Genomic DNA, 14,518 nt, shown 5'->3' with positions numbered 1-14,518 from the left:
CAGAATTTATGTTTTAATCTATGATGATTCCCTTTAATACTGCTTGAGTTTGGCAGAGTAATTATAATATCATTGTTATCTTGCACTTGTGCCGGGCTTTCCCCTTTGTTAAATCCTTTCAGAAACATTACCATATTTTAGCCCCCTAATATGAACTAGCAAAATACATAGGAAGTATTATTACTCCCATTTTATATACGCGAAAACAGAGGACCTAAGAGCAATTAACAAGGAACTTGAATAATAAAACATATACACCCTCAGAGTAAAGCTAACGGTGAACACTCAAAAGTCACCTCTTTATCTGAAAGGGAAAAAACACATTTCTATTATTAGCAACCTGATAGGATTTTTTTCCCCAAGTTATAAGGGGAACGAGACGTTCAGAATTGTAGCATAAAAGTAGTAAGTGAGAGAGTGTACATTAGTAGGAGGAAAGAAAAAAGATTGCAGTTAGGGACTTCTATAAAACAGTAACTTTAACAATTCTCCTAATGGGGGCAGGGACAATGAAGGGGTCCCCAAACGGAAGAAAAATACAGGCAGGAAGAGGGTAATGTGTCCTTTGTATCCTAAGAAGAATCTTACATGATTTTGACAGTTCCCAGGGGGCATCTGTAGTGTTAAGGTCAAAAATACATGAAAAGATAGTTATGGCTGTGCCCATGGGGGCATGTAAAAAAGGAAAATGCTGCATATTTCACTTTAGAATGTTATTACTATAATGCAATATATACATTATGGGAGTAAACTGTGGACAGATTGTTGTCCCTAGTCCCTTCCCTTTCCATGTAAAAGGTCTGTTTAGCCAATGGTCACGTTGTAAACCTGTAGTAAGTAAGCCTTTAATCTTTGCCTGGAGTGTATAGAAGTCAACTTTTCTAAGTTGAAGGGTTAAAAGGGAGATAAAACATTACTGCACATCCTTTGCAGGAACACAACACATTTCAATGGAGTGTGGTTTAGACCCCTCTTCTTAAGTGAAATCGTATCATCACACTGCGATGCTGCTACCCACTGTCTGGGGAAGTTCATTTATTATGCATGATAAAAATAAACAACTCGCAGAGCATCTTTTATGTCCTAGCTCTTGGAATTCAGTAAAGCACAGAGGTAAACAGAACACAACAAAACAGAATGAATGTATAACAAAAGGAAAATCCAATCAGAATTCCGACCCTGCTCACAGGCAGTGGGGAGGCCAGACAAAGCAGAAAAGGAGTGAGTTACCTAAAAAAAGAGTCATTCACGCTTCAAGGGCTCTAGGGGCTGAAGAGCTGAAGAAGAATTATCTAAATTCACGGATTTGTAGACATATGAGGTTTTGTTTTCTGGACCCAAAGCCCCAGTTTTCTTTGGTGGAACAGAGCGGTCTGAACTCGCCTTACACTGCAGTTGCCCAGGTCTGTAAGAGAACCATTGCTGCCACCTCCTGTCTGCTTTCAGTAACGTTGCCACAGGAAACGGGCAAAGTTTTGGTTTCAGCACAGCACTTTTCTGAAGCTGGGATTTTTACCTAACATTTAATAAAACATGGTGACTTGCATCTCAACTCTAGACATTAACAGTGCACAGAAACCGATCTTTTAAAAACTAGATCTGTGGTTTTGTTTTTAAAAACAAAGTCATTTCTATCCTGCAGGTGTAATTAGGACAGCGCTCATGAACATGGACAGAGAAGCCAAAGAATACTACGAAGTGATTATCCAAGCCAAGGACATGGGAGGGCAGCTTGGAGGATTAGCTGGGACCACAACGGTCAACATCACCCTCTCGGATGTCAACGATAACCCACCCCGCTTTCCCCAGAGTGAGTACCCAACCAAGGCAAGCAGAGCTCAGGCCAGAGAGACACACCTGCTACAGAGGTGCTGGAGAAAGGCCAGTCTGAGCATCCTTGTTAAATTTGATTATTCATGGATTCCTTTCCTACATTCATCATGCAATTCTCACATCACGCAACCGTTTCTCTTCTGGATCCCAGCTTCCCATAGTACTAACGTTTGGGTATTTCTCAAACTTTTTTTCATTATCTCCTCCCTATGAAGCCTTATTAGACTTTTTTTCCTGATTGCTATACCCACCCACCCCACATAATATTAAATCCTAAGGAATAATATTTGCTGGGTAGAGTTGAACTTTGGTGGGCCACAAACTGTTGTAATAGCTATTTTTCATGCTCCCCCTCAACCAATTTATTTTTGCCCCCCTCCCCAGGGGATGACATTGCCCTGTTGAGAACGCATACACTGAAACCACGCCAAAGCTGTCGACAGAACACCCACCCATCTGAACATCTTAACCAATCAGTTCACAAGAGGCACGAACACTTGCTTTGTGAGGGCTCTGAACACGAGGGGCACAAGATGCTTGAAACACAGCCCCTGCCCCTGTAAAGCTTAAAATCCACTTGTTGAGAATACCTTTTATACACAGGAAAAGTTAACCAATAAACAGCACTGGTGTGCTACTTGGATAGCACAAAATGAGGGTTTTACAATAAGCCAAGACAATGAAGGCTCACAGAAGGATGAGGATTCAACAGGAGGTTGAGGAATATAAAGGATTTAGGCAAGCAGAAAGGAAAACATTGCAGAAGGGGGAAGCTATTCATTCATTCATTCAAAAATATTTGTTCCAGGCACCATTCTAGGGTATGGGACACATAGCAGTGCTTAAAACAAACAGAATCTCTGCTCTCCTAGAGTTCATTTGAGTATGAGCCTGCATGTAAGAAAAATATAAATATATAAAGGCCTAGAAAAAAGTTGCTGATGTCATTTCATGTTCAAAGACCCTAAAATCAAGACCTGCTCTTGCAAATGTGCTATATTTCTACTGAAACCAGAGAAAAGTTTTTGAGCAAGAGAGAGACATACAGAAAGGCTAATCTGGTAGCCACGTACAGGATGGGCTGGCCAGGGCAGTGACCAGAAGCAGGGAATATGTTAGGAGGCGTTTAGAGTGGTCCAGATTGGAACCCATAAGGCCTTAAGGAAACACGGCAGGAGTGCAGTGGGACGAGACGTGGACTTCTTCGTCTTGATTTCTTTGCCAAGGGAACTGAGGCAGGGGGTGGAGTCAAAGATGATGATGATATTTTAAGTCTGAGTGACAGGGAGAAGGATTGTGCTACTAATAGAAACAGAGGATACATAATGACTAGTGGCAGCGAAGGAGGGACACAAATTCAGATTTGAATATGAAGTGACAACAGGACAATCAGGTTGAATATCCTTAAGGAAGGTGGAAATATAGAGCTTTGACTATGGAACGGAGCCCGGGAATGGAGATGTGCGTTTGAGAAGCAGACGCCTGAAGGGAGTCGCTGGAGAAATGAGAACAGGAGACACAATTCCAGGTGAAAGATTTAACCGGGGAAATGGGGTTAAAAACAAACAAACAAACAAACTCAAAACAGAAAGAATCATGCCATACTAGCTAGACTTCAGCTGCCTTTTAAATTGGCCAGACCGAGTCAATGTTCCATTGTATGGATGTAAATACAGAAAGAGAGCTCAAATATTTACATGCAACTGGTATTCGCAAAGTCCCCATGAGCATTCATGGTAGAAAAAGGCAGGATAGTAGACAAGCATTTCACAAAGAGAGCAAGCAAGTAGGTTACTGAGTTGACTGGTCACATTGGTCCTACAGTACAGACCACAAGAGCGCCATGTGGTTTGTGAAATGCCACATGCATAGACCTTTTGTTGCTTTGCTGATCCTGTGGGTTCCATCTTTATTATTTCACAAATTATTTACACTGCACACACTGTAGGGTACCGATTCTTGAACATCCTTGAACTATTTGGCTTTTTAAATTTGACACTAGACAGGTATCTCTGGTAGAGGCAGAAGGGGCAGGAGAACCAAGTTATTCCATAGCTCGTAAGTACAGGGATTTGTACATGTTACAGGGGAGTCATGTCACCCCAAACATGGCAGCTTCACAACAGCAGAACACAATACAAGGATAACTGGGGGTTTCATCTTGCCCCCCAAACCAACATCTTAACACCATTCCAAAGCATATGTTTTGAGCTGCTGTTTTTTCAAAATATGGTAATAATGGAGAATCTAGGATAGAGTGAAAGAACAGATTATGTTTCATGGAAGACAAAATGTAAATGTATAAAGTAATTTAAATCTCTGTGTCTCTAAGCATTCTTTACATGCCATCTCTGCTTCCTCTAAAATGGTCATTATTTTTGGGCTTTAAAAAATTTGCTTTATCTTGCCATTAATATTTCCCCACCTACTGGCTAAAACTAAGTTTAAATGATCTCAGAATTCCCTAAACCTATCTTGGATATACTTTTCTGCCTTATTAATCATCTGATTCCTCATTTTAGGAATTCCATTTTGCTTCTTTTTCACAAATATGACCATAACTGACTATGAGATGTTGACAAAATGACACACCTACTATCTTACGTTACTTCAGACATCTTTAATTGAATGAAATATAATGGAATATCAAGATCTCAAGCTATTTATTTCTAATACAATGCATCACAAGTAGAAATTGTATGTGTATGTTTAAACACATAACATAGCTTTCCTGGGTGGGGAAAATTGTAGGCAGATGCGTGTTTGTTTTTCCCAAAAGTTCTGCGATAGCAAAGTGTAATCTATCAACAACTTGGGGAGTGAATGGGAAGAGATCATGAAATCCAACTGCCTGCCAACTTAGCACAGACATTAAAGATTTCCCAGCTAGGATTTGTAAAGCGTGGGCATCATTTCATCTCCTGGGCAAGGTAGGGTGCTGTGAGCTGGCTGGGTGCCGTCACCCCTCCCTGAATCTTTGTGAAACTCGAGCTCTCACACCCCAAGCTTTCCCATAGTTTACAAAGTATATTAAAGTAAAAGAGACCTTGTACATATTGAAAAGGAGATTGCATGATTTTTCTTTGTGATTTCGTCAGTCACGTTATGATTGATGAAATAACAAAGAATGTCAAAAAGTTAAGCCCCAGAAAAGGTAAATTGGCAAAGATATAACTTCATGGAGATGAAAATGAACTAAATTTAATTGTAAATTCAGGATATCAAGTCAAAAAGGAGAACTTTACCAACTCTGAGCTTCTTACACTTGAGAACTTTTTTGGTATTTTATGCTGGAACAAGAGAACAAGAAGCCTCAGGGGTCTGTCCATGAAGAGGCAGCCAGTGGGCACTCTCAGGCCCAAGGACACACTGAGGGACAACACACGGAGCTGGTGGAGCTTCCTCTCCGTGGCTTTTCCTCCTTTGTAGACCACTGGTCTCTGTCCTCTGAGCAGGTGGTCATAGAGATAGGCACTCAGCACACTGGCCAGGCCATGAAAGGAAAGTGGGCGTTTGAAATGTAAACAGAATAAATAGGTACTTTGTGACCACACTGTTTTTTCTGTCTTTCTCACAAGGAATTTCCATTTGGGGGAAATATTTCAATTCTGTAGGAAGTACTGAAAGACTGAAAAGCAAGGTACTTCCTAGCACTCTGAAGGTACATTCACTAGGATGAGAAATAGCTTCGCTTTCATCCTGTCCTGTTGTTAGAATTATGGTCAAGCTATTTTGACTTTTCCTCATTGAACATCCGGGACAGGCTATGACCGATATGACCACTGGCTCAGCCTCTCTGGACCTCAATTTTCATCTCTAAAACTCTAGTTTTAATTTTTGAACCAAGAAACAGATGCTTTGCACAACATGCCTGATATGATGTAATAATACCGAGGTTTTTTTTTATAGTGACAGATTATCAAGAATGTGTATGTTCTTGCTTTTTTTATAGAACATTATCAGATGAGTGTGTTGGAATCAGCTCCAGTTAGCTCCACTGTGGGGAGAGTATTTGCCAAGGACTTGGATGAAGGAATCAATGCAGAGATGAAATACACTATTGTGGATGGAGACGGTGCAGATGCCTTTGACATCAGCACAGATCCCAACTTCCAAGTCGGCATCATAACTGTAAAGAAGGTAATCCAACTTCTTTTTCCAAATTACTTTCATGGGTGTCTGAATGCATATGAAATGCTGGTAAGGACTGTTGTCCTACTGCTATGAATTCCTTCAAATCCACGTGATAAAAGCTCTTTCCTATTTTTTTTTTTTTTTAAAAGCCCTCTTACTCCTTGTGCTTACATGCAAATACTGGTTGTGCCATCATTTTACAAAAAGGCACCAGGTCATATTAATAATAAAAATATATAATTTCTACTACTTAGCTACTTAAAAAACTGTTACAGCTTAATTCTCTAATGATGTTAATGACTTGATCAATATTTGTACTTGAATACACACATTTGATCATAATGTACCATAAATAACAATAAAGCAAGCCATAATATTATTTTATGAATCAATAAATAACATGCAGGGATTTTTTTAATTGCTTCTCACAGATCATAAATGCTAATTCAACTTGAAAGGGCTCTATCAAACATAGTTGCATAATGATTGTTATATCACTTGAAACTCCCTGTGTTTTTGATAAGGTTCCAAGTTTTCTGAATGTAAGCTATCGATTCTTTCTGTGACAGAAGGCACATGTGGATATACTCAGCTGCAAGATAAAACTTTTTAAAAATGCAAGCTTTAATATCCTAGTAAATATATATGTAATGAAACCCATTAATTTTAAAACTTGTTGATATAATCTTCCTTCTCTATTTTGAATATATTTTAAAACACAATATATCTTAAATTATTTATTCAGCAAATATTTATTGAGTGTCAACTGTGTGCCAAGTACTGTTTTAGGCATTTAATATAGAGAGCAACTAAAACAACCCCAAATTCCTGCCCTCTTGGATCTTACATTCTAGTAAGGGGACTGAAAACAGCAAATTAAGACAGTGAAGTATTACATTAGACGGTGATAACTGCTGTGGTAGACAGACAAAACAGAACAAAATCAGTGAGATCAGGAGAGCCAACATGACTTCAAATTTAAATTTGGTTGTTGGGATTGGCCTCACAGAGAAGGGACATTTATGCAAAGACTTAAAGTAAGCAGAGACAGCAGACGTTCGGGCAAGTTAAAAGTACACATTACAGGTGCCCTATAAATGAAATTTGGTAAGAAGTGTATATGGCAGCTCTGGAGAGAAGATAATGAGCATGCAGCTATTGAGGAATGTGTTCCAAGCAAAAGACAGCTAGTGCAAAGGCCCTGAGGTGGGACTATGCTGTATTTCAAGAACAGCAAAGGAGTTTATAAGGCTTAGCAGAGCAGGAGACTCTTAGGAGATGAGGTCAGAAATGTAACAAAGGGGCCAGATTGCATAGGACCATATACATAGGGTGACTATAAGGACTTTGGTTTTTACTCTAAGTGGGGAATGACTGGAGGATTTTAACAGATGTGTAACATGACTAGTCTTTCATTATCAAATAGTTACTCTGTAGGCTGTGTTGGGAAAAAAAATAAAGCAGCAAGGACGGAAACAGGAAAACCTATTGAGAACCCACTGCAATAATCCAGGTAAGATATGATGGTGGCTTAGCCCAGGGTAGTGGGAATGGAGGTGGTGAGAAGTTGTCAGAATTTGTATGTATTTTGATAGTAGAGCCAACAGGATTTCCTAAAAAATTGGATGAGGATATGAAAGAAAGAGAAGAGTCAACTGAGCAATAAGAATGGAGTTGCCATTCACTGAGACGGGGAGGTTTGTAAGTAGAGCAGGTGGCAGGGGGAGGCAAGTACTGGGATTCAGTCCTGGACAGGTCACACTTACAGTGCCCATTGGACACCCAAGTAGACAGGTGGAGTGGCTTAGTTTGTAAGAATTGGGAGTTGCGAGAAGAGTTCTGGGCTGGAAACATAAATCTGGGGATGCCATTTAAAGCAAATAAAACAGAATGAGATTCCAAGGGACTTAGTATAGACAGAAAGAGGACAGTGGAATGAGCCCGGAGGCACCCCAACATGAAGAGGTCCCGACAGGGTCAGGACAAGCAAGGAGACCGAGGCGAGACCAGGGAGGCAGGAGGGAGCTCTGGGGAGTATGTGTCCTGAAGTGTCCTGAAGACATGAAGAAAGTGTGTCCCAGGGAAAGGAGCGATCACCTGTGACAAACACTGCTGCAGGTGAAATAAGAGCATTGAAATTAACCACAGACTTTAGGAACATGGAGGTCATCGATGACCTTGGCAAAAGCAACAAAGTCTTAACTTAAAATGTGGCACAAGTTAATGTGCATTTGTAACTTTATGATGTTTCACAGAACTGAATTAACACTGCTTTAAAAGGGAAGAAGGGATGAGTTCACATGCTTGTTCTGTATTTATTTAAGGTACAATCAATAGATATATCCAGAATTCCACAAACCAGAGATCTTTATAACTACCACATAATGACCTCAAAACAGTACAAAATGCTGAGAATTAACTTCTAAATCATCAAATAAATCTGGATGTGATTAAAATACTGTAATTTCTTATTTTATTCTCATTCTTTGAGAATAACACATACCAGAATTATAAAAAGTGACTAAAGGCCGGGCGCGGTGGCTCACGCCTGTAATCCTAGCACTCTGGGAGGCCGAGGCGGGCGGATCGCTCAAGGTCAGGAGTTCGAGACCAGCCTGAGCAAGAGCGAGACCCCGTCTCTACTAAAAAATAGAAAGAAATTATATGGACAACTAAAAAAATATATATAGAAAAATTAGCCGGGCATAGTGGCGCATGCCTGTAGTCCCAGCTACTCGGGAGGTTGAGGCAGGAGGATCGCTTGAGCCCAGGAGTTTGAGGTTGCTGTGAGCTAGGCTGATGCCACGGCACTCACTCTAGCCTGGGCAACAAAGTGAGACTCTGTCTCAAAAAAAAAAGTGACTAAAAATAGCAATACCTATTTGGTGTGGCACATAGGCACATGTCCCTACCATGTGGCACGCCTCAAGTAAAAAATAATACATTGCAAACCACAACTAATAACTGTAAATAACATAAAAGCTCAAAGTTTTGGATAATAATTGTTTCTTTATTACAAAAGTTCTAGTCAAAAAATTAAGCAACCAGAAAAAGAGCTTTTGGGATACTCAATACTGAAATTTTATTTTGTATCTTAATATATTGGATATTCAGAATAATATTGATAATATAAATATATTTATATAATATTAATAATAATTTGTGTCAAATTATCGCAGTATAGTTTAGACCTTATTGTAAGCCATTTGTTTTAAAAAACTTGTTAGCTATTACGATTCTGTACCTGAAAGAAATCTCGAGATGTCTTTTCTCCAGCTCCTTTACCTGGACAAAAGATGAAACCTCATAAGACAGAACACTGTCTTTTATTGTCATTACTAAAACTATATGCATGTTTAATCAAAACATATATGAGTTTTGCCAAGGTAATTTTTATTTCTCTTCTGAACTTATGAGCTGCCAGAAAATAGAATTAAGAAAGAAGTCAATAAGTTGGATAGATGGACAAATCACATATGATAAATACTTTAGAGGCTACTGACTGCTCAATCTATGCCTTTGGAACAATATTCACTCAGATGTCTGATCCACTCTCATCTTCCCACTTTGTCATTAACAATGTCATATAAAACTGAAACAAAAGTTCTGCTTTTGATTTATTTCCCTGAGGCCTATTATTAATATTTGTCTAAAAAGCACATACTTTTTCAAACAGAGAAATTAAGTTGAATTGATAGAATTGGGTCTCTTCATAAAACCACACTGATTACTACTCAGTATCTTGGGTCTTTTTAGCTTTTAAGTAATCAATCAATTGATTTTCAGTCTCTTAACTTAAATGCTTGAAATGTATCTTGGAATATATAATTTTCACAATGTTCTTTACTCTCAATGAGCATGCTGTTGTGCCATTTTCTAGTCTTCAGCATGTCTTCCATCTGCCAGCAACAAGAAGCAATTGCTGAGAGTCCATTCTCCTCTTAGCCAGGTCACAAAGAACAAAAATTCTGTATTTTATCAAATCTAAGATGCCATTAATTATAAATCTCATCATTTTATGCATCACTTGAGAAAAATTCTTGCCAACTGAAATGATACAATGCTTTCTTATTTCCTGGTTTATAGTTATTTAAAGAGCTCCTATAGACACAGTTAGATAAACTTAATTCACCAGTGTCAGCTTTACTTTCTGCTGTTGTTTCCATGCCATTCTTCCTATACACCTTTTGTTTCAAGGCCAAACCATAATATAATCTTTTTGAAGACATTCTAGAAGGCAGCAAAGTTCAACACATGCAGTACCAACAATGTGAGGAACGCAACTCAATGACAACAACATGGACGGCCTTGACCAGGTCTGGCTTGCACAGGCAGTAACAGCTACATCAGTCATCTCCTGTTGAGCCTACACAATTGTAAGGTGTCATCAATTCGAGAAGCAACCCCATTTCCAAAATGAAAAAATATGCATTTAGAATTATTGAAACATGATAACATAAAATTTGTATACATTACCACTCAACCAGTACATGTTAACACTCACACTGAGAAACATTTGACGCTATTCAATGTAACAATATTTTTTTTTCTACCTTTAGGGTTTTAGGTGTTGCTGGGCACTGGGGAATAAAAATCTGACCAGGTCATAGCCTTTGCCCTTCAGTCTAGGGAAGAGGATCAACACAGAAAGAAATATTTGTAATACCAAATAAGAGCTACAAGGGAAGTATGATACTGTGCTATGAAAACAGAGGAGAAAATACTTCATTCTGCTTCATGAATACTTAAAGCTGCATTACTATTTTGTGCCATGACTTTCCTGACTCAATTTTTAAGAATATAATGGCTTTTCACTTTTTTGTGCTCAAATTCTAGGAAATTTCTTGAATTTGGAACTTGGGTTCTTGGATATTACTAATCTTTGATTTACCATTATGAGTACAAAAATAAGCAATTCTTTGGTGTTTAAAATAGTAAGAGCACAAACTATTCAAGGGGGAAAAGCCCCTATATCAAGTGTGGGCACTTTAAAGCATAGAGTATTTAGGGCAATGTTTTCCTTCCATGTTAAAGGTGGAAGTGAGGAAGACAATAATCTTAAATAGTTTAAAAGTCATTAAGTAACTTATTTAAAAAGAAATGTCAACAATAATTAAAAACTTACTCTAGTGCTTTCAACAGATGGTGTTGGAACAATTGGATGCCATATGCAAAAAGGAAAATGAACCTTGATTATACCTCACAAAAATAAACCCAAATCGATTATATATCTAAATGTAAAGAAAAAAACTAAAGCTATAACATTTCTAAAAGGAAACATAGCAGAAAATCTTTATGACTCTGATTGGACAACGATTTATTCAATATGAAACCAGAATCCCAATCTACAAAAGAAAAAGTGATAAAACGTCATCAAAATTAAGTTTCTCTCTTCAAAAGACATTGTTAAGAGAATGAAAAGACAAATCACAGATCCAGAGAAAATATTTGCAAATTTTATGTCTGACAATGGACTTGAATATAGAATATATAAAAAACTCTCCAAGAAGACATATAAAGATGCATCATTAGACATTAGGGAAGTGCAAATTAAAACCATAATGAGATACCACTTCACATACACTAGGATAGATAAAATTAAAAAAAAAAAAACTGACAAAACCAAGTACTGACAAAGATGTAGAGAAACTAGAACTCTCATACATTCCTGGTGGGAATTGAAAATGGTATTACCACTTTGAAAATTGGTTTGGAAGTTTCTTATAAAGTTTAAAATATACTTACCATACAATCCTACAATCCCACTCCTGGGTATTTACCCAAGTGAAATGAAAATCTATGTTTACACATAAATCTGTATACAAACGTTCACAACAGGTTTATTCAGAACCCTCAAAAATTGAAAACAATCTAAATATACCTCTAGAGGAGGATGGATAAATCAACTGTTAGACATCCATACAATGGAATGCTACTCTGCAATAAAAAAGAACAAACCACTCATTCACACAATAACATGGATGAATCTCAAATGTGTCAAGCTAAGTGAAAGAAATCAGACTCAAAAGATTACATACTGAATGATTCCATTTATATGACATTCTTGCAATAGGGACAGAACATGGGTCAGTGGTTGCCATAGGCTTGGCAAGAAGGAAGAAGTTGACTACAAAGGGCACAGGTGGAGGTCACAAGGGTGGTGGAACAGTTCTATAGCTTGATTATCGTGGTAGACGTGTGACTGAATACATCTGTCACAACCTGCAAAACTTTACACTAATAAAGATGAATTTTAACATATGTAAATTACATCTTAATTTAAAAAGCAGATACAAATTTCACACCAAATTAGAAAAATGACTTAAAATTAAGGGTCAAACAAATTTTGCCTACTTCAAACCTAACATAAACAACAGTGTCCACTTTGCATTACTCACACATAAAGAAAGAATTTTAAGAGAATATGATGTAATATGCCAGGAAAGAAAAATGTCTAGATTGAGGGAGCAAAAATAAATAAATTGGTAGAACTAGACTAGTCCATCAAATATATAATAATCTGATCGGCAGATTTCCCTGCTTATGAAAACCTAGCCTTTTGACTAACAAGAAGGGAGACAGGCAGGCTGGTGGAAATGGGCTGCTTAGTTTGAATGGAAATGGCTAAAAACCCAGGAAACAAGGAGCACAATGTCTGGCACTAAGTCAATGCTGAACAAGTAGTAACCAAACAACAGCAACAAAACAAAAATTTTTTTTGTTAAAATCTGAAAACAATTATATCAATGTACTAAATTATCACATGTACCCTGAAAATATGTACACCCATTATGTATCAATAAAAAAAATTTAAGTTTAAAAAAAAGAAAATAATACATTTAGTTAAAGCAACTCCTACAGATGTTTCTCAAAAGCAAGCAGTTGCTTAAATGGACACATGCCTCTTTCTAACATGAAATGTGCTGACATTCAGCATATTTTATGAAAAAATGATGTTAAGCTTGAAAAATTTGTCATTGCCATGTTGGCATATGACTTTAAGCTTTAATAACTGCTTTGCTATCCACTGTGATTATTTTATAGAACTTAAATTCCATTTTTTAAATTATTGATGTTCTGAGATAATTGTTGCTTAAAATGCTTAAACATTTTTATCAGCTTTAAAAATGGATTTTTAAAAAATGGGTTCTTCTTCAGAAATAGCATTTAGGTTCACTTTCTACCCTGGAGTACTATATTTATTTTGAAATAAAACATTCTCAAAATAGGGATAGATAAAAAAGGGAACCAAAAAAATTATATTTTAGGAGATGGAATTTGATAAACAAAGTTAAAGTCTTATGGATGAGCCCTGGATGAGGAATTCTTACACTTGGCCAGCATTTCAGCTCCAACTACATAACCATGTCAGCTTAGTCCAGTCACCTGAGCTTCCTCAGTCTCAGTTTCTTCAACTACAAAATGAGGTGTCAAATTAGTATTTAAAAGGAATCATCTATGATGAACTGAATACACATATATTGATCTGACATGGTGCCCCAAGAACCCTTGTAAAGTACTTACGATAGTTTCTTGGAAAGAATCACTATTGCCTTTCCACTCAAGAGGAATTTTTTTTTTAAAGAAAGAAAACAGAAAAAGCCCAAGCCTCAGCTGTATGGATATTCTGGAGCAGAACAAAAACTCATTCTTGATTATCATGACATCTTTTCATATGAGTGAGCATCTCTACAGAGAAGGTGACCAACTGTCCCAGTTTGCCTGGGACAAATGAGGTGCCCAGGAAATAAAACTTTTCATTTCAGAACTGAGACAGTCCTAGGCAAAGTAGGCCCTGAACTTAGAGGGTTCTCAGGACTGTCTCTAAAGACCATGCTGATTAAAAAGAGTAGACACGTTAAAGCCAAGCTTGCCCGGGATAATGGCTTTCCTCCTCATCACACTCGCTTTCTTAACTATCTCTGAAGTGTCTGGCATCTTCCTTATCTTCCTTACCCAAGGTGTTGAAACTAACATTTAGACCAAGAACTACAGAATAAAAGAAAAATTTCCTTTTTCCCCTTACCTCTTTTCCATCATTTTAATGAATCTGGGATTCTTCCCACCAGCCACTGATACTGGACATCCTTTTGAACCTTAACATATATGCCAGTGGCTAATCGATTTTCCTGTCATTACTTTTCAGCCCCTGAGTTTTGAAAGCAAGAAGAGCTACACCTTAAAGGTGGAAGGAGCCAATCCTCACCTGGAGATGCGTTTTCTGAACCTGGGCCCGTTTCAGGACACAACGACGGTGCACATCAGTGTGGAGGACGTGGATGAGCCCCCTGTGTTTGAACCCGGCTTTTACTTTGTGGAGGTGCCTGAGGATGTGGCGATTGGGACGACCATACAGATCATTTCTGCCAAGGACCCAGATGTGACCAACAACTCGATCAGGTTTTCCCACAGATTTCACCTTTTCCTTATACCCTGGAAGCTTCCTTCCCTTGTATGTAATTTTCTTGAACTTTTCCCTTTGCTTCTTCCTTCTCTATCCCATTTCTGGAGACTCTCCTCTTTCTTTGAGATTTTTCTGTTTAAATAACAT

The 14,518-nt window shown here is 37.9% G+C and overlaps 1 protein-coding gene across 1 annotated transcript in view; it reads left to right on the top strand.

The window, feature by feature from the left end:
- The window catches only part of CDH20 (cadherin 20), a 180,879-nt gene that overhangs the window by 147,441 nt on the left and 18,920 nt on the right, over window positions 1–14,518 (top strand). Inside the window, exons 5-7 of the mRNA XM_069467931.1 lie at window positions 1,643–1,810; window positions 5,786–5,973; window positions 14,114–14,367. Coding sequence (XP_069324032.1) covers window positions 1,643–1,810; window positions 5,786–5,973; window positions 14,114–14,367 — 610 coding nt within the window. The remainder of the gene's footprint in view (window positions 1–1,642; window positions 1,811–5,785; window positions 5,974–14,113; window positions 14,368–14,518) is intronic.

The sequence above is a fragment of the Eulemur rufifrons genome, chromosome 5, assembly GCF_041146395.1.
Source record: "Eulemur rufifrons isolate Redbay chromosome 5, OSU_ERuf_1, whole genome shotgun sequence".
Lineage (NCBI taxonomy): Eukaryota > Metazoa > Chordata > Mammalia > Primates > Lemuridae > Eulemur > Eulemur rufifrons.
Note: the sequence above shows the minus strand (reverse complement) of the source record. Positions and strands in the feature narration are given on the sequence as shown.